Below are 19620 nucleotides of genomic sequence, written 5' to 3'. Positions count from 1 at the left end.
AGCCAGATCCAGCCATGCCCAGTGGTACATGGTCTGTGTGGCCTCCAGCTCCAGGGGACAGCCTCCAACAAAGCGCCTTCCCAGACCCAGAATAAAGTGACTGCCAGGCAAACTGAGATTCTCCTGCTCTGAGAGTCGTGTGATTGACTGCAGAACCAACATACGGGTCCCTTTGGTCTCATCTTTGTGGTTAGGAGCCGTTCTGCAGGGTGTCACCAGTCACTGAACAGGGCTGAGTGGGCCCTGAGGATACCAGCTTACCCTGGCATTGTGTATTTTTGAGTGGAGACTGTTCCAGGCCTCCCCTGAAGGATGCTTGGACTCAGAAGCAGCGTTTGGGGCCTTTCTCTGAAGGCAGACTGATTCGGCCATGGGTCTGCCAGCTCAGCCATGCTCTGAGGACATACAAACACACTCTGAACACAGGACCTTTGAGTCGCCTTGCCTGCGCGCTCTCAAGGCCAGGAGCATCACCATCTGGCCTCCGCACAGAAACTTTATGTTTCTCAGTAAACCCAGGGGCTGAGTGAGGAGAGCAGTTTCAGGCCCCCCAGGCGCGCCCACTGAGCAGCGCAGCCAGGACTGTTCCAGCACCCACTGGGGAGCGGGGGTCACAAGGGCCCTGCCCTGTTTGCCAGCATCACATCTGTCCTCTTGGCTCTGCACATTACTGCTCTTAGGATGGGACGGAATGAGAGGGCCAGACCTACCAGTGTGCACCACCCTTTAGCATCTTCTGTAATTGCAGCCAGAGAAATCTAAGAACCAGGGTTCTGGTCCAAGAAGGGAGCCGTGCAGTATCTTGAATTAGGTGAGCAACTCCAGCTTCCCGCCTTTACTGCTTATTATAACCTGAGACTTTTTAGGACGTAAAGTATCCTCTAAACTTTTTGAGAAATATATGGTCAAATAGGAGCTTCCCAGGTGGCGCCATGGTAAAGAATCCACCTGCCAAAGCAGGAGATGCAAGAGATGCAGGTTTTGATCTTGGTCTGGGAGGATCCCCTAGAGGAGAAAATGGCAACCCACTCCAGTATTCCTGCCTGGGAAATCCCATGGACAGAGGAGCCTGGCAAGGTACAGTCCAGTGGATTGCAAAGAGTCAGAGACAATTGAGCATGTGCGCACTCGCTCACACACCCCCCCCCCACACACACACACAGTCAAATAGATCTTTGTTAGCTCTTTTTTGAAGTTGTTATGATGAAACAGCTTTTCCTGCCACTTGGGAAAAAAACTTGTGTTGAAATAACTTTTAAAACAAAGTAAATACTTTGATGTAGCCAAGTTGGCGTCTACTTCAGTGCTCTTTTTTCTGGGGCCACAGCATGACTGGCATTCACTCCTACTCCTGGCCAGACTAAGGACTATACATTAACATCCACCCCTGCATAGACGAAATACCTGAAACAGCTGTTTTCAGACGTCGGAAAATAGGTAGCAGAGGACCGCGATCCTTGAACGAGGAAGACAAACGAGGCGCCTGTCGGGCCCCCTGGCTTTCTGCCCCAAGGCATCTTCTGGTTTCAGTCACAGGGACGGGAGTACCAAGCAAGGCGCAGTGCCTTCTCTGGTGGAGGAAGCAGGAATGGGTGTCTGGGAAGGCAGAGGGGCTGGAAGTTGCAGGAAAGATTCACGGGGAGGGGGTGGGGATGGGGGGGCGGGGTACGCAGAAGAGAGCTCCATAAATCCTCGTAGGAATTGTCTTGAGTCTTTACCTCTTTACCGTGTCCTAGTTCATTGATGTGCAGAATAAAACTCCACAAATTCAGGCAAAGAGGAGATAAGCAGCTTGTATGGGTAACCATATCCAGACCTCTAAGATGGTGGGGAGATAGTCAGTCTCCAGCCTTCATTCGTTGGAGACCCAGAGAAGTCACACCTTGGTCATAGAGCTATGTCTCTGAAGTGCAGACTCATCTAGACTTACCCTAGAAAGGCTCAAAAACAAGTCTTTGAAATGACGAAATGAGAACCTAACAGCCTGTAAAACAAAGCTCAACATTCTTAAAAAGACGAAATTCCAACACAATACCTAAAATGTACAATAGCCAGTTAAAAATATCAAGACTTGTGAAGAAGCAGGAAAATGTGATCCAAAGCCAAGAGGATAACCGTTCAATGGAAAGAGGTCCAGAAATGACAGAAATGAGGAAATAAGCAAACAAAGATGTTGAAATGACTGTTACGACTATATTCAGATATTTAAAGGAAAACAATGATAAGAACTGAAACTATAAAAAAGAACCAAACAACACTTCCAGAGATTGAAAAATACAGTATTTGATAAGGAAAACACATTGGATGGGATTAACAGTAGAATAGAGATAGCAGAAGGAAAAACAAGGAACTTGAAGACATAGCAATAGGATCAACCCAAAGTGACACACAGAGAGAAAGCATAAGGCACAGAAAACAGCTCTGGCAACCTGAAAGAGGGCATCCTCCAGTCTAACAGGGGGGAAGGAGGGGCAGAAAGAGTGTTTGAAGAAATGATGCCCTTTTTTCCCCCTAAATTTGACGAAAACTCCTAACTCACTGATTCAAAAAATTTGTCAACCCCAAGCACCAGGATAAACACACAGGCACAAATTCAATCCAGGGAATATCATAACCAAGTTACTGAAAATCAGCAAAAAAGTAAAATCTTAAAAGCAGTCAAAGAAAAGACACATTACTTGAAGATGAATGAAGATAAAAATTATGACAGACCTCTCTTCAGAAACTATAGCTACGAGACAACAAGGGATCATCAATTGTCTCCAAGCTGAAAGAAAAAGGAGCTCACAAAGTAGAATTCTGTATCTAGCAAAAAGATCCTTTAAAAATGGAGCCAAAATAAAGGCGTTCACAGACAAACCAGATAGAATCCATCACCAGCAGACCTTCACTGCAAGAAATAGTGAAGGACATTCTTCCGGCAAAGGAAATGATGGCAAATGAAAATTGGGGTCGTCAGAGAGAAATACAGAGGCTGCAGGTGAGTCTGTGGATAAATAATGGAAATAGGCTTACGGTTTTCCTTGGAAGATCACTGGCTGTTTAAAGCACATGTGATGACAGTGTATGATGGGCTTTGTGATACATATACAAGTGAAATGTACGACAAGGTGGCATAAATGATGGGAAGGGGAACAGAAAGCACGCTCCTATCGGGCTCTTATCCGTGAACTTGCATAATGCTCCTTCAAGGTAGAATGTGACAAACTAAAAATGTATACACCATAGAGCACCATTCAAAACAACAAACAAACAAGGTGCAAAGATGCGTAGCTAATAGGGTTGTAGTAGAGATAAAATGGGATTTAAAAACACAAATTCAAGAGTAGGCAGGAAGAGACTTCCCTGGTGGTCTAGTGGCTAAGACTCTGCACTCCCAATGCAGGGGGCCCAGATTTGATCCCTGATCAGGAAGCTAGATCCCACACGCTGCAGTTAAAGATCCTACATGCTGAAACTAAAAAAAGATCCCGAACGCCACAGTAAATATCCAAGATCCTGGATGCCACAACTAAGACCCAGCATCACCAAATAAATAAATATTTAAAAAAAAAAAAAACTATAAAACGTCTAGAAGAAATCATAGGAGATCTTTGTGACTTTGGGATAGACTAAAATTACTTAGGATAGAAAAAAGTCTCAACCTTAAAAAAATTTGATGGATTGGGCTTCATCAAAATGTTAAAGTTCTGCTTCTGCAATGACACTCTCAAGAAGGTGAAAAGATAAGCTGGGAGAAAAGATTTGAACACATATCAAGGACCTGATCCAGAATATACAAAGAACTTTACAACTTAGTGGTAAATAAATAAGCCCAATTTTTAAAACAGCCAAAATACTACAGAAGACACTTCAAAAAAGAAGAGATACAAATGGCCAGCAAGCCCATGAAAGATACTCAGTGTTAGTCATCAGGGAAATGCAAAGTTAAACCACAGTGAGGAGGCCTGGCGTGCTGTGACTCATGGGGTTGCAAGGAGTCGGACACGACTGAGCAACTGAACTGAACTGAACTGAGGTGCCACTACACAGTCACTCAGCCAACCGAAACCTTACAATAATATGGTGATATCAGTACAATCGTAGCGAACACAGGGAGCCGCTGGAACTCACACTGCCTGAGAGAACGCAGGGTGGTCAACTGCTTTGGAAAACAGTCTGGCAGTTTCTTAAAAAAAACAAACTTGCAGTTGCTCTCGCCTCCTCAGATGGTCCACACTGTGTCTGGGGAGTGTGTTTCTCTCTAAATAAATCCACTTCTTACCTATCAAAAAGCAAAAAACATGCTACACGACTCAGCCATTCAGTTCCATGGTAACCATGTAAGAGAAACATCCACTCCCCAAAGGCCTTAACACGAATGTCCGACTGGAAACAACACAAGTGTGCATCAGCAGGTAAATGGAAAAGCAGATTGCTGTGGAGCAGTGTGATGTGCTGCTTCTCCATTTATCTGCTGATGGTCAGTGGTAAAGAGTCTGCCTGCCAATGCAGGAGATGTGGGTTGGATCCCTGGGTCTGGAAAATCCCCTGGAGAAGGGAATGACAACCCACTCCAGTATTCTTGCCTGGAAAATCCCATGGACAAGAGGAACTTGGCAGGCTACTGTCCACGGGCTTGCAGGAGTCGGACACGATTGAGGGACAAAACAAGTATGCCGTACTCCTGCTCGACAAGCAAAAGAACTACCAGTACATATGACAACAGGACTGAAGCTCAGAAACATTGCTTTGATCTCTGGAAGAACCAGACATCAAGCAGTCCCTAGTGTACTTTTTTTTTTTAATGTTTTTATTTTTGGCTGCGCTGGGTCTTTGTTGCTGCATGGGTTTTTGTCTAGGTGCAGTCAGTGGGGGCCACTCTCTAGCTGCAGTGCACGAACTTATTGCAGTGGCTTCTCTTGTGGAGCACAGGCTGCAGAGCGCAAAGGCTTCAGCAGCTGCAGCTCGTGGGCTCAGTAGCTGCAGCTCTGAGGCTCTTGAACTCTGGCTCAATAGTTGTGGGGCACAAGCCTAGCTGATCCCAGATGAGGGATCAAACCTGTATCTCCTACATTGGCAGGTGGATTCTTCATCTCTGAGCCACCAGGGAATCCCCCTAGGGTACCCTTTTTTTATGTGAACTTCTAGAAACGACCTACATAGTCAGTGATGACAAAAAGCAGATCGGTGGTTGCTTCAGGCTGGGAGTAGGGATGTTTGGGGTTGAAGGAAATGTTCCATAGACATAGATGTATAGATTTTATACAACCCATTGAAATGTACCCCTAAAATGGGTGCGTTTTATTGTATATAAATTATAGCTCAATAGAAGTTATTAAAAAAAAAAAAAACACAAAAGATCTCCTATGCTCAGCATCACCCAGACAGCAGCTGGGAGCAGCATATTCTGGAGAACTCTGGCCTTCTGCTCTTGATGTTCTGTCTCTCTCCTGCTGCATGGTCCCTCCTGATCTTGGTTTCTAGTCTGAGTTATCTATGTCTGTTCCAGGCAAAATCAAGAAGAGCCAAAGTAGGACAGACACCCAGTGTCAACTCTCCTCACGGCACTGCAGATCCTTGCAGAATTCTTGTAATTTGTATCAATTTACTCAGGCCCTCTTAATTATCCTCCACTGGGCACTCAGGCCTCCTCAGGGAGGTCATTACTGTCGACAGTGCCCTCCCAGCGGGGCCCCAGAGCCTCTTGGAAGGGCCTCAAGAGCCCTGAAGGTGGGAGGGTGGAAGAGCCTTTGGCATCCTACGCTCATCCCAGCCAGGGCTGTCCTTTCCCGCAAGCCTGCACTCGAGACTTTGTTTGAAGAAATAGTAACTCAACTTAAAAAAAAACAAGTATAGAATCAGTGTATAGAACAAACCCACCCACTTCTGTTTTTGTTTTGTTTTTATCCATAAGGGGTTATTTGCTCTCTGGAGAACACTGCACATTTCACACTTTGTCAAGAGAGGGAGGGCCCCGAGGCGCTGGTAGCAGAAGCAGCAGTGGGAAGAGCAGCCACCCTCTGGCCACAGACAGCCACGACGGGGCATATCAAGCTGTGTTCCAGCGAGACTTCATTTTCAAAATAGGGCAGGCTGACTTAGAGTTTTCTTACGGTTTCCAGTACTTTATTCTATTTGCTGGAAGGTCACAGTTCTTCAGAGAAGTGCTCTGTAGTACATAGCAGGCTCATCTGTCCATCCTTCTTGCTGAACTTTCTTGGTGGTGATGGTTTAGTCGCTAAGTCGTGTCCGACTCTTGCGACCCCATGGACTGCAGCCCGCCAGGCCCCTCTGTCCATGAGATTCTCCAGGCAAGAATACTGGAGTGGGTTGCCATTTCCTCCTCCAGGGGATCTTTCTGACCGACCCAGGGATTGAACCAAGGTCTCCTGCGTTACAGGCAGATTCTTTATCAACTGAGCTATGAGGAAAGCACCAACACTTTGTCTTGCGGTGCTTTTTTCCCTAAGTGGATGATCCTGGTATCTTCAGACAGTGACTGTTTCTTTCCTTCAGTGCTTGTAGTCCTGTTTCATTTAATTTCCTTACAGAGCTGGTTGGGGCCCTGAAACCGTGTTAACAGGAGTGTCATCAGGGGCATCTTGTCTCATTCTCTGACTTGAAGAGATTGAGGCTGATTTTGCACTAAAGTGATTGCCGTGAATTTTTAAATATAACCTCTGTCAAGTTAAAATTTTTCCCTTACGTTCTTGATTTACCAAGAGTTTTCATCATGAATAAGTGTTAAACCTCATCAGATGTTTTCCTGCATTGATTAAGATAATCATATATATATATTTTTCTTATTGTGATGAAATACGGTGGTAGATTTTCTGATATGGAACCCGCCTTGCATTATTGGGATAAACTATACTTGATATATTTTTAATACTAATTTGGCTTGCTAATGTTGATATATATAGTTTTTATAGCTACATTTTTTTTTTTTAATAATGAGAGATATACAGCTTTATTTCGTCGTCTGTAAAAAGTCGTATTTCGGCAGAGTGATGCATTCCCTATCTGAGCAGAAAGCGAATGCTACATCTGAAAAGGCCCTTCCTAGGACTGAAATTGTGTAACCCTGAGCTGACATCTCTGTGCTGTCAAAGTGGGACCCTTACTGGGTGGCAGTTGTTTTCACACTCCTGGAGACACTCTCTGGGTGGCTGTGACCCCTTCACATAGCAGTGGACCGAACACAATTCTACCTGGATGGGGTGCCCTTATGGTCCCTTCCCTCTTAGAAGAGGGAATTCACAGGATTAACTTTCTGAGAAATGGGTTCTATCTTTCATTTAGGCTCCATTAACTCTTCTGAAATCAAGGTTATACTTATAAAGCATCATATTGTGTTAATGTCTGATCCTCTCTCTCCAGCTATTTCCTCAGCATCTATATAATTTTCAGGCTATACTTCCCCCTTCTGGGGGGATGGAGAGTGCTTCTCCTGGGAGGCGCCTCCTTCCAATGTCTGGTGTGTGGCATCAGACACTGCAGAGACATCAATTTTGCTCTGACAGAGCAGAGGCCTGGAATTTTGTTTTCCACCTTCCTGCGCTAAGAGAGTCCAGTAATTAAGCCACACTCATTCCTTCAGAAAAATGCCACATTGCATCAGAATGTCATCGTTCATGGGCTTCTAAGAGAACATATCCCTTCCTTTCATTTATAGGCTACATGAACTCAATTGGACAGGAGAAGGTGGCTGGCCACCTGGCCTGCTTTTCTATGTAACAGGTTCCCTTCTATTGGTCATAATCAACAATCCAAACAGGAATTATGATCTTCCACCTTCCTCAGATCTCCTCTCTCCTGAAGTCACTTCACAAATCTTGACCATCAGAGAGGAACCAAAAGAGAATGTAATGGCCTCCCTAGAAACCTGTTCTGCATATTTCTCCTAAAAACATCACTGAAAATGCAAAAAAAAAGAGTCCCTTTTTCTGTTTTTGTCTGCAGAAGCTCTACAAGAAAGCATGTCTAAAATCACAAAACTATGCACACACAAACACAGACACGCATGCTCACACACATACGTCAGGAATCAAAGAATCCTAGATACATAGTTGGGAAAGCACAGGGAAAAGCTGGTAAGAGAAGATATGGAGATCTGATCAGCTAAAGAGGTTGGAATGTAACAGAAATGGGATGGAAGTGGTTCTTGGTACATACAAAAAGGAGGGTGGGCAGGCAGAGAGGATGATAAATCCAGGATACCAGAAAGAGAGAGTCAGTGGCCATGCAGGAGTTAAAGATAGATGCCAGATTGCTGGATGAAGTGTTATATTATGGAGTGGCTGTTTGAAGGAGGATGGACTTGCATGGTCCTGGGGAGGAGCATTTGCTTAGCAGGACACTTCCATGGTCTGGTGTCTGTCCAGAACATCAGGGGACTCAGAGGATTCTTGAGTTCCATCTGACTGATTGCTGGCAACAGATCGGCTGAAGGCACTTTCTCCAGAGCCGATGCTACTTGAGGTGGAGTGGGTTCGGGATCGGGCGAGCCGGGTCATGCTGGCAGATGGGATGTAGCCTATTCCCTGCAAAAAGTACTTGAAGGCCTCGGTGAGCTTCCCAGGCTGAACTACTTGGGGTAGTCCGCCACAGTCTGCCATCTTTAGCAAAGTTGTATTTACAGGATTCAGGCGAGAATTGCATTCAACCACAGCCTCAACTGCGGGTGAACTGTCACCAACCACCAGTAAAGTAGAGCACTTTAACGTCTTTGATTTGTTATCATTTTGTCCCAGAATGGGTCTTTCAATCTCCAGGTCTTTGCGTCCGTTATACGAGCCCAGGAAGAGCTGTAGGTTTTCCTGGTTGATATCTTGGGCAATATGCAGTCTGTAGGTCTGAATCAGGTCCAGGTTGGCCTGCAACTCTTCCTGCCCAAAGTGATGAGACAAAATAATGCCCACAACGTTGGTTGTCAAGCCTGAGAGTTTGGAAGCTGCCCAGTCAATCCAGCCTTTAGCACAAGGGTCAACATTAATGAGCACAAGACCTTCCACAAGCTCTGGGTGATTGAGTGCAAATCTGCTGAGGATGTAAGCTCCAGCTCCAACCCCAATCCCAATGATGCTTTTCAGATTTAAGTGGGTGAGAACAGGAGGCAGCATTTCGGCCAGCTCATCCATGGTGGGGTACTGGTACCCAGTTGGGAAGGAGGGTGCACCTTCCTGCTGGCCTGGGGCATCCACATGACAGACAGCAAAGTGCTGGGTGATCTCCTGCATGTCCTCAAAGTTAAAGAATGCATTGAAACAGGATTTGTGATTGAGGCCAATGTCATGGTATGTTAGAATGACTGGTCTGTTTCCCTTCGGCAGGCCTCTGATAGTGACGTGGACCATACCGTGAGCTGTTTCTATGTCATGTTCCTGACAGTCAAAGTCCTGGAAGTTTCCTGTACCATTCTTATCATTTAGAAGTGGTTTGATCTCTGTGAGTTGAACATCCTGAAGTTCATCCATGAGGCCAGATGAGAGTAGAGGATTCTCAAGAATAAATCAGTAACTCTGAAGCTCCGGCAACTGCCGTCAGCGCAGCAGCGGCGGCAGCTATAGCTACATTTATAAGTTAAATATTCCTGTGATTTTTTTTTCTTTGGCTTGTATTTATCTGGTTTAGAAATGTAGATTACCTCATAAAATGAGCTCTTTTTCTACTTTTCTGAGTAGTTGGAATAAGATAGAAATTGACTATTCCTTGAAATTTGGATCTCTTCTTTTGAAAATTCAGTAGAACCTCCTGTAAAGCCGTCTGAGCCACAAGTCTTTGGGGAGGGAAGTTTTTGATCATCATTTCAGTTTTCTTATTAATTATTGGATATTTAAATGCTTTTTTTTTTTGGTACTGGTTTTGGAACTTTCCATTTCATCTAGATTTTATTAACTTACTAGTGAACAGGTGTTTATAACATTCATTTTTACCCAGTCATTCCCCTGCCATGTTCATTTTCTCTCCCTTTTTTTTTTTTTTTTTTTTTTTGGATCCATCTTGGCAGAGGTTAATCTTATTCATCTCTGCAGACAACAGTTTGAGTTCTGCTGATGCTCTGTGCTCCTTGTTTTCTTGGAGTTTCCATTTCACTGAATCTTGCCTTTAATGCTACGACTTCCTTTTTCTTGTTCCCAAGTTCATTCTGTTCCTTTCTCTCCAGTTTCTCCCCCTGAAGGCTAGCTCATCTCCTGGTAGATGAGATGTTAGTATTTCCAGATAAGTGTATTGGCAGCCGCTTGAGCTATGTCCTACAAATTCTGAGATTCAATTCTAAATATTTTTTTAATTCACCATATGGTTTCCTATATAACTCAAGGATTATTCAGTAATAAGTTAGTGTGCAAGCAGAAGGGATTTGGGGAGATTTTGATGTTGGTTTCTAACTTTATTTTATTAATATTCTATTTGGAATGAATGGAGACTTGCCCTGTGGCCTGAGGGGCTTTCCAGGTGGCAGTAGTGGTAAAGAACCTGCCTGCCAGTGCAGGAGACATAAGAGACGAGGTTCGATCCCTGGGTCAGGAAGATCCCCTGGAGAAGGAAATGGCAACCCACTCCAGTATTCTTGCCTGGAGAATCCCATGGACAGAAGAACCTGGTGGGCTACAGTCCATGGGGCTGCAAAGAGTATATGTGGTCTGATTCTGTGTATGGTCTGTGTTTGGCAAAAAAAAGAAAGTGTAGTATCTGCCTACTAGTTTAGACATCTCTGTGTCTAATAACTCAAACTAATTAATTCCGTTGACTAAGTCTTTGCCGTCTCTGTATGGGTTTATGATCAATAGGGGTGATTAAAACCTCTACCTACCTGTTTTTGGATTATCTACTTTGCCTTGCAGCTCTCTTTCAGATGTTATTTGGTGTGTTTTGAAGTTGTCCCTTCACCTGGACTCAGAGTTCTTCTTTACACCTTATGACAGTTTGTGCCTGACTTTATTTTATTTTTTGTTTGCTTTCAATTTTTATGTATCTTTTTTGGTTTTGTTTTTGGCCACACCACCACAAGTCATGTGAGATCTTATTCCCTGACGAGGCCCCCTGCAGTGGAAACAGACTCCTAACCATTAGACCACCAGAGGATTCCTTGTCTTTTGTTTTAAATGGGTTTAAAACATCTTTACACATCTTGTTGAATCTTGTTTGTTTTGAATAAATCCAACTTGAGAATTTTTCTTCATTGATGAATTTAACTCATTTATCTATTGGGCTTAATTCTCCATGTTATTTATTTCTCATCTGTTTACTTTATTCCGGTTTATTTTTTCTATATTCCTACCTTTCATCAGAGAAATCAAGTTTCCTTCTGCTGCATTATAAGTTACACAGTCTACTTTTGCCCAAGGATAATCTCACTCACACGTGTTTACACAGCCCTATTGATTTCTCACACTTGTTACCACTTCTGCGTTTCCCCTCCATAGGCATGTTCTTTACGCGCTCCCTTTCTCCCCACATCTGGCCATCCCACCCCCATCACAGCCACAATGTCTGGAATTCTCATTTTGGGTTGTTGTGGGTTTGTATAGGTTTGATTTCCCTATTTCTCAAGTGTCCGGCAGCTTCTTCTATATTTGTTTTTCTCCATATGTAAGCACTTCTCCCAAGAGTATTCTCAATGTGGCTCCTTAGACGGAACCAGAATTTTTATCCCAGTTGTTTGACAAACCCTCCTGCCTGCATCCCTGTAGGGATTTTAAACTTTGTGTTTAACAGAGTTCAGTACAAAGATGTAGAAGTTTATGTGTAAGTTTAGCAGATCCAAATTATGTCCTCTATTAACATCCTATAAGAATATCATTCATTGTTCAAGTAAGCACAGTAACAGTGAAACATGCTGGGAAATGAGGGATTTGTTTTATTTATTTAGTCTTATCTTTGGCTGCGCTGGATCTTCTGGGTCTTGGTTGCTGCACATGGGCTTTCTCCAGTACGGTGACCAGGCGCTGCTCTCTGGTTGCGGAGTGTGGGCTTCTCTTGTGGAGCACGGGCTCGAAGGCACACAGGCTGCAGTTGTGGTGTATGCCAGGTTAGTTGCCCCGAGGTGTGTGGCATCTTCCCTGGCCAGGGGTCGAACTGGTGTTCCTTTCATTACAAGGCAGGTTTTTAACCACTGGACCACCAGGGAAGCCCGGCATTTGCTTTTTAACTTGGGAAAGATGGTGAAAGATTGTCTGTGCTTTGCATATGTGGCTCTCATTGGTCTGGGTGCAGCCTGAGCACTCAGCTGCCCTCTGTCGTCCCAGAGTGGGCACCAGCCAGGCTTGGAGGCCCAGCTGCTGCTTTCCGCTGCCTCCCCGCCCCCAGCCCCCGCATCCTGACCTCTGTCCTGACGCTGTTTCCCCCTCCTCCACTTCACCCCTGCACTCAAGAGCCTGCCCCCTCTGCCCACCCACCCGACACGGCCTTTCCCAGCCCCTCTCCTCTGAGGAGCTGGGCCTCAGACAGGGCCCGAGGCGGGTAGGGTCACGACGGAGGCAGTGCTGGCTCTCCTCTGCCGCAGAGCCCTTCCCCTCTAAGTCCCCTGCCTGAGGCACTTCCCGAAGCCCAGCATGGGAGCCACGCGGGGCTACACTGGGGGGCACTAGCAGACAGTCCTGGGTGAGCCCAGAACCAGGGGGGAGATACCCCCAAAAACAATGGTAAGAAGGAGCAATTGGGGTTGGCGTCAGGCGTTAACTTCAGGAAGTGGGGGGGGCCGGGGAGTGGTGATGCTGGTCTGTTAACCAGGGCTGTCTGGTCAGCGCCCCCAGCCCACGGCTGGGAGTGGCTGCAGGGCCCTGAGGATCTGGCATTTCCTGCCTGCCCCTCCTCCACGCTGCTGAAGGGAGTCAAGTCTGGAAGTATCAGCCCAGAGCCTCTGCACCAGGGGCCTGCAGCAGTTCCCAGGCAGGCAGGGCTGCTCGGGACAGGCTTGGGGGTCCATGTCACCCACCATCGACACCTCTCATACACTGAAGGCTTGGGACTCTACCCCACAGGATTTGGGGCGGGGAGTGTAACAGAAGCTAACTTTTAACCACTGATTCACAAGGATGCCCAGGGTGAGGGTGAGGAGCCCTAGGGGGCATAATTCCCCCAACTTGAGAAATGTAGAACTCGGGGACTCAAGGTGCTCCCAGGGAAGCAGGAGAGAGGTCTCAGCAGAAGTGAGGGGCCATCAGCACCCAGAGGGAATCACCCCAGAGAGGAGAGGGAAGGCCCAGCAAGACCAGCAGAGGCTGAAGTGAGCCTGAGGAGGTCCTGCCCCTTGTGGCCAAGGCTACAACTGGGACCTGAGTCTTGAATAGTGCCCCAGCTCCACAGAAGGTTCTGGAGAACCAGGGCAGACATGGCTCCATATCCCCTTTCTCAGGAGCTCAGGGAGTGCCTTTCCAATTGCCTTTAGAGGCCCAACGTGCCTGTGCTCAGAGCCACCCTGATGCGCAGGCAGATGGGAAGACAACTGAGAAGGGAGCTGGGCAGGAGCTCCAAGCAGCCAGAGAGCTGGGACCCTTACAGGCCCCTGTGCGCAGAGAGCCCCAGGAGGCCCCGAGATAGGAGACTAACCCTCCTCCCCCCGGGGCTCTGGTCCATGAGACGTGGCAGGCTCTAGGTCAGTAAGGGAAGGTCATGGGGAAGACCACCCACCAAAAGGGCAGGTCCACAAACCCCTCGACTCAGTCAGCCCCTGCCCAGCCCCCATCCTGCCCCCAGGTTCATACTGGGAGGTCTTGGGCATTTCACTGAACCTTCCCAAAGGCTGGGGCTGTACCAGCAGCCCGTAGGAGGTGAGTGCTATGCCCCTAAATGTCCCTGAAGCCTCATCAAAGTCCAGAGCAGAAAGAGAGCAGAACGGGTTAGGCGAGGAGGAGACGGCAGAGAGCACCATGGGGGCCTCGCTTCCACACCCCACCCCCTGAGTGAAGTCTGAGTGAGGGCACAGATCACTCAAGCAGAGACCACGGCTCGGGCACAGGAAGTGTCCTAAGTCGAGCAGGCCTGACTTATTCAGCTTCATGCCTGAGCCAGGACTGCCATGCTCTGGACACCTGTCCTGGAGGAGCCAGTCACCCCCTCAGGGTGACTTTGCAGGGAGAGGGGCAGAAACCAGTGCCCTGCAAGGCTGGCTGTGCCATCCTTTCAGCTCAGAGGCCCTGCTCCTAGGCAGACAAGTTGGTCAGCCCAGCCTGTGCTTCCAGCAGAAACACTGGAACCACCTGCTTAGCATCTGGCTGAACTAGCAGTCAGCTCCTAACCACTGGCCACAGGGAGCACGGCCTCCCAAGCAAAGGTCTTGAGCCCTAGGCTGGCCCTTCTCCCTACGCCTTGTCCCCCAGGCAGACAATGGGATGGACTCAGGTCATGCCCACGAACCCTTGAAGGGGCTGGTCCCTCAAGTTGTAGGGAGGGACCCCCAGCATCACAGTGGTCAGGCTCCTGACCCTGACCCTCCCCACTGGCAATGGCCTTCCAGAAGGAAACCAAGTTAGCAGGACAGGGCTGACCAGACATCCCTTAACAAGCACTTGTAAAGACATTTGGGTGTGAAGGTCTCTGTGTAGAGAGGAAGAATTCACCCAGGGTTGAAGAACCAAAGACATGGGTGCTTTCTTAATGAGGGAGGAGCAGCCATGGCCACAGGAAGTAAAGGGAAACCTGGGGATATCCAGGGACCCACATCCTCACCCTACTCCAGGACCTGGCCCTGGCAGGCAGGGGGCAGGGGGAGAGCAGGACCTGGCTCAGCTTTGGGTCTGAGGGCACAAGGAGAGGCCACTGGGTGTGACCCCTGAAGCCCCCAGGAAAGGAGAAGCAGCTCCAGACATCTCCAGAGGCCAGAGGAGTAGAAAGGGCACAAGACGAGAGAGGGGACCAGGGCCTGGGTACCCCTGGCCAGCGTCCAGCTCATGGTGCTGGAGTCACTGCAAGAAGCCTGGCTCACAGCCCTGTGTGTGCTTTCCAAGTCCCGGCCTTTCCTGTCACCCAGCTCCATGCCAACCCTGTGCTTTCCCTCCAGAGGCTGTGCGGCTGCTCTGCTGGCCTTTCCCCAGACTGGCGTCTGAGCCAGTTTGGCCCCTGTCGTGCACCGTGCAGCACGTGGCCATGTGCTGGGCGGGCCCCTCCAGACTGCTCAGTGCCGCAGCACCAGGCCCACGGTGGTGGGCTCGGTGACACTGGCAGACGCTGTGTGTCCCTGAAGCGTGTCTCACATGTGTGATACGCCAGCACCAGGCAGCCAGGCCCCGCCTATCCTGTCTTGACGCCCTGTGTCAGCGTTCTTTTATTTTTTACATTTAATTTTTTTGGCTGAGCCACATGGCATGCGGGATCATGACCCCAACCAGGGATCGAACTCATGCCCCTTGCATTGGAAGCACAGCGTCTTAACCCTGCGTGCTGGGCCAGCCCAGGAAGGAGAGCAGCCACTGAGCTTGCATCATCTCACCACTGCTTTTTTTTTTTTCATTTTTTATTTATTTGTATACAGTTTTTAAAGGTTATGCTCCATTAACAGTTATTACAAAATACTGTCCACATTCCACATGTTGTACAATACAGTCTTGTAGCCTCACAGTTGCTTTTTAATAACATCTTACTGGTACTTTTTTTTTTTTTTAAAGAAATACATTTTTAGTTTTAAAAACTAGGAAAACAGTGAAAAGCTCAAGGGACTTTTCAAACATCACCTAGAGTGCCCTCGTGCAAAGACAGTTGTTGCCAGTATTTGGGGAGGGCTGCCCACACTTAGAGCATGTGCTATAGCTCCAGGGTCCTTGGCCTGGGCCTGGCCACGCGCATCAGGGCTGCTGTGCCGCTGGAGATGCTCCCAAGCATGGCCAGAGGGCACAGGGTAGATGACAGCCTGGGAAGTGCCGTGAGTCAACCATTAACCTCGGAACCTCCGAGGGACCCATTATGAAATGATCACGACAGGAGATGTTTTCACAGCCAAGTATTCTGTGTGCCCAGTGGAGGGGCAGGTCCAGGCCCCCAGAACACCTGGAGAACACATGTCCACACAGACCCCCTGTGCAGGACACCAGGGCCAGGACCTCCAGATACAGCCGTTGCCCCGGAGGACACTGGCCTGCATGGGCTCCCACAAGGAAGCTGACGTGGGATCTCTGGTTCCTGCTGGAGAGAAGCTCAGCCAGCACTCAGTGAACCCAGCTCTCCATGCGCACTGCATCCTCCTGCCCCGTGATGACTCACCCTCCTTTCTCTTTTCTCTTCACCTGCTAGAGCACCCAGCACCGACAGCCTGTAGCCTCCAGCACCCCGAGGGGAGCCCCATTGTGACGTGGGCAGCCTTTGGTGTTGAAGGGATGAAGATGGAAGCCCAGACAAGGGGCAAGCCTGCTAGACACCCCAGGGCTCATCCTCCAAAACATAAAGGCTGCCAGCGGCCCCCCAAGATTCGGAACTACAACTCCAAGGACTGACCCACCCTACTCCTCCCCCTCCCCGTTCTGATCCCCTCCTTTCTCCTCCCCCACCCTCCCGCCTTCCCCTTTCCCCTCCTGCTCCCTTCCATCCAATGTGTCAGTCCTTCTTCCCATCCTCCTCCTCGGTGCTTTTGTCTCCATGTCAGGGCTGTGCGCGCGCGCGCGCGCGCGTGTGTGTGTGTGTGTGTGTGTACAGTGGGGGTGGTGAACTACTAAGGCACCTCACAGACTGACCACCGAATCCCAAATTCTTCTTTGAACTTGGGAAGGACAGTAAAAGATTTCCAGGGCTTTGCATATGTGGCTCTCATTGGCCTGGTTTCTTGTGTTTCAAAGGTTCGACCGTGAGTGCTTTTGGTACCATCACACACACTACTCCGTTTATATCTGAGTTTAAAATAGAAGCCCAGTTACAGTCCTGAACTACAGATGTCACAGACGAGTGAGCAGGAGATCTTGTAGCATAAAATTCTGTTCAACTTTCCACAGACCCTGCTACCAACATGCGGGTTTCAGGATTCACTCTGCGACCAGGGCTGAGCCTTCTCTGGTCCACATGGGGACTGAGGGAACCCTGTAGGTGGGCAGAAAAGCCAGCCATCCACAGAAGGAGCACCCGATTCAGGGCTGGGGACGCAGGTCGGACGTTCAGAGCTCCGCGGGAGCCCTGCTGTTGGCAGTGCCTGAGCAAGGCCTGACAGAGGGGCAAGAGCTGCGTTCTCACCTCCAGCCCAGAGGCTGCAGGTTGACATCCTGGCCTTTTGCTCTCAGCCCAGCTGCACCACCTCTGTGTCAGGCCGGGGCCCCATATGCAGGGCCCAGGCATGAGGTGGATGTGTGTCCAGGAAGCTTCGCTAAGAGCTGGGCCTGGCACCAAGGCAGCACTTGGCACATGCCATGCTTGTGTTCATGTGGTCAGTTGTTCTGAGGCCCAGGCCCCTGGAGAGGCTTCCTGGCCTCCTCGCCAGCCTCAGGCCCCCCACTTGAGCTGAAATCAGACAGGGAGCAACAGAGAAGCTGTGGGCAACTACTGGGCACACAGTAGGTCTGTGCAAAGCTCGCTCCCAGCCCTGAGTGCTGTGTGCCTGCCCTGCAGGGCATGTCTGTCCTGGACAAGGAGTGAGGAGATTGGGAGGGGGTTCCCAAAGCAGCCCACAGGGTCCTCGGGGTCATCTCCTGGGGCCTGGAATAAGACCTGCAGCTACTGTGCTTGGGGCCAATTGGCAGCCCTTCCAAGGGGCACATTTCGGTGGAAAAGAAGAGCGTTGCCTCACTCACAGCATCCCCCCTGCCAAGAGGAGCAGAGGGCAGGCCCTCGAGGCATGTGTACTGCCAGTCTGCACCCTGGCTATGTGCAGAGGTGGGCAGCCCCTCCACAGGACGGTGGGCTGCTCAGCCTGGCCTACAGAGGCGCAGAGCCCCCCACAAGCCCCTGTGAAAGCCATACATTTCATGAATGTCATCTTATTTATCTAGGTTTCAGTCTTTGATTTCTGTGAAAAGAGGGAAGATAAAAATCTACACAAGCACATTGACGTCCTAACCACTGATGCACTGCTTATCCTGGGCACACAGTGTTTGGGGAGCTGCGGAGAAAATGGCAGGTCTCTTCCAATGTGCCAGGAAGGAGCATGCCAGGAGCAGCTTTGCTGACGGGTGGCAGGGTCTCCATACTCTGTTTTGTCTGGCACATGGCCATGTAAGTGAGACGTGGCCATGTGACTTCCTTTAGCTGAAAAAGTGAGCCCCTTTGCTAGAAACAGTTAGATCCCGTAAGTCCCCATCCCTCTGTGGTGCAAACAAGGGTCTCGAACTCAGCCACCCAGCCTGCAATCGTCGTGTCACCTGGGCCCCTGGTAGTCTGCAGTGAGCAGAGCCCCACTGACCAGCAGGAAGGAGCCTGGGATAGTTTAAGACACCAAGCGTGTTTGTGCAGCACGGTCTACCCACTCCTGATCCAGGATACCAAGGGTCTGAAAAGCTCTTAAGTAGGAAGGAAAAGAAAATCCCACAAAGTTATTTGGGACAGCAGTTGAGCTGCGGGATCTCCCTGCCCTCTCTCCTTTTTTCCTGTCTTGCCCTTTCTTTCAGTGTGCAAACCAGAAGTCCCCAGTGATGATGCCAAGAGGAAGACTAGAGCAAGAGGGATGAGCTGCCACTGGGACTACCTGGGGGTGTAGGGAGCACTGTAGGGTTTGAGGGAGGGGCACCTGAAGTCAAGTTATCTGGTTTGACGTAGCAGTCCCGTTCTGTCCTGCCCAGAACATCTGTGGCCAGTGCCATGCTCCACAGTCTTCAGTTTCTGAGAGCAAGACAAGAGCGGTTGTGCGGAGGCAGGAGAGGAGAGCAGCAGCGTTTGATTACAAGAGGAATCGGCCGGGCACCTCTGCCAGGGCTTTTCTGACCTCCCAAGGTTCTATCAGTGGTCCCAGGAGATAGTAAGGGCCGTGCAGGGCGTGGCCACCAGGCAGTCCTTCCTGGGCTCACGTGATTCCCGATCCGTGTTGTTTTCAGTCTGGAAAGTCAAGGATTTTTGTGTGTGTGTGTAAAATGGATAAACATTTGAGCACGGGAATTACAGAAGGAGAGTGTGCGGACGAGGAGAGACGCACTTCCATCGGTTCGTGTGCGTGCCGGTGGGTGAGAGTGGCCACGTGCGCGCGCGAGAGCCTCTGCCCAGGGAGACTCCTTTGTTCAAGCCACGCCAAGAGGTGTCCGTGCATAGCCCGCTCGCCAGATGGCCGCGCCCCGTCCCCGCGGCCATCTGCGGAAGGCCCCTGCAGGCCTTGGAGCGTCCCCCGGGTTCCCGCACTCGCCCCGCGAATTTTGGCGGCGAGGCAGGGAGGACCGGGGGCGCTGCGCGGCGGTGACCGACAGTAACCCCGCACGGGGCACCCTCGGCCGGGTCAATGACCGCGCTCGCCCCGCCGCAGCCCGCGCAGAGCCCGGGGCCACCCGGCCCATCACCCTATCACCTAGCAACGCCCACTCGAGGGGCGCCATTGGGCCAGCGCGCACGCCCCGGGCCCCCGATTGGCTGCGGCTGCAGAGAGCCACGCCCCCGGCCCGGCTCCGCTCAGCCCGGACGCGGGCGGGTCAATTCGAACGCCTGGGGGTCCGTCTAGCCCCCAGTGTGGCCCCAGTATGACCCCCAGAGTGACCCAAGTACGCCCCGTTCCGTTTCCACCGCGAGCCGTGCACACGTGGC

General features: G+C 49.7%; 1 protein-coding gene across 5 annotated transcripts in view; it reads left to right on the top strand.

The window, feature by feature from the left end:
* CCDC57 (coiled-coil domain containing 57) overlaps window positions 1-18904 on the top strand; it is a 114729-nt gene extending 95825 nt beyond the window's left edge. For 4 of the 5 annotated variants that reach the window (XM_025279752.3, XM_044938709.2, XM_025279751.3 and 1 more), the window contains one exon: window positions 16210-18904. In XM_025279752.3, coding sequence (XP_025135537.3) covers window positions 16210-16409 — 200 coding nt within the window. In that variant the 3' untranslated portion in view covers window positions 16410-18904. Of the gene's footprint in view, window positions 1-9314; window positions 9948-16209 lie in introns of those variants that run through there. The other variant, XM_044938710.2, reaches the window with a different exon arrangement.
* Window positions 18905-19620: the final 716 nt, after the last annotated feature.

This window comes from Bubalus bubalis, chromosome 3 (assembly GCF_019923935.1).
Source record: "Bubalus bubalis isolate 160015118507 breed Murrah chromosome 3, NDDB_SH_1, whole genome shotgun sequence".
Classification (NCBI taxonomy): Eukaryota; Metazoa; Chordata; class Mammalia; order Artiodactyla; family Bovidae; genus Bubalus; species Bubalus bubalis.
Note: the sequence above shows the minus strand (reverse complement) of the source record. Positions and strands in the feature narration are given on the sequence as shown.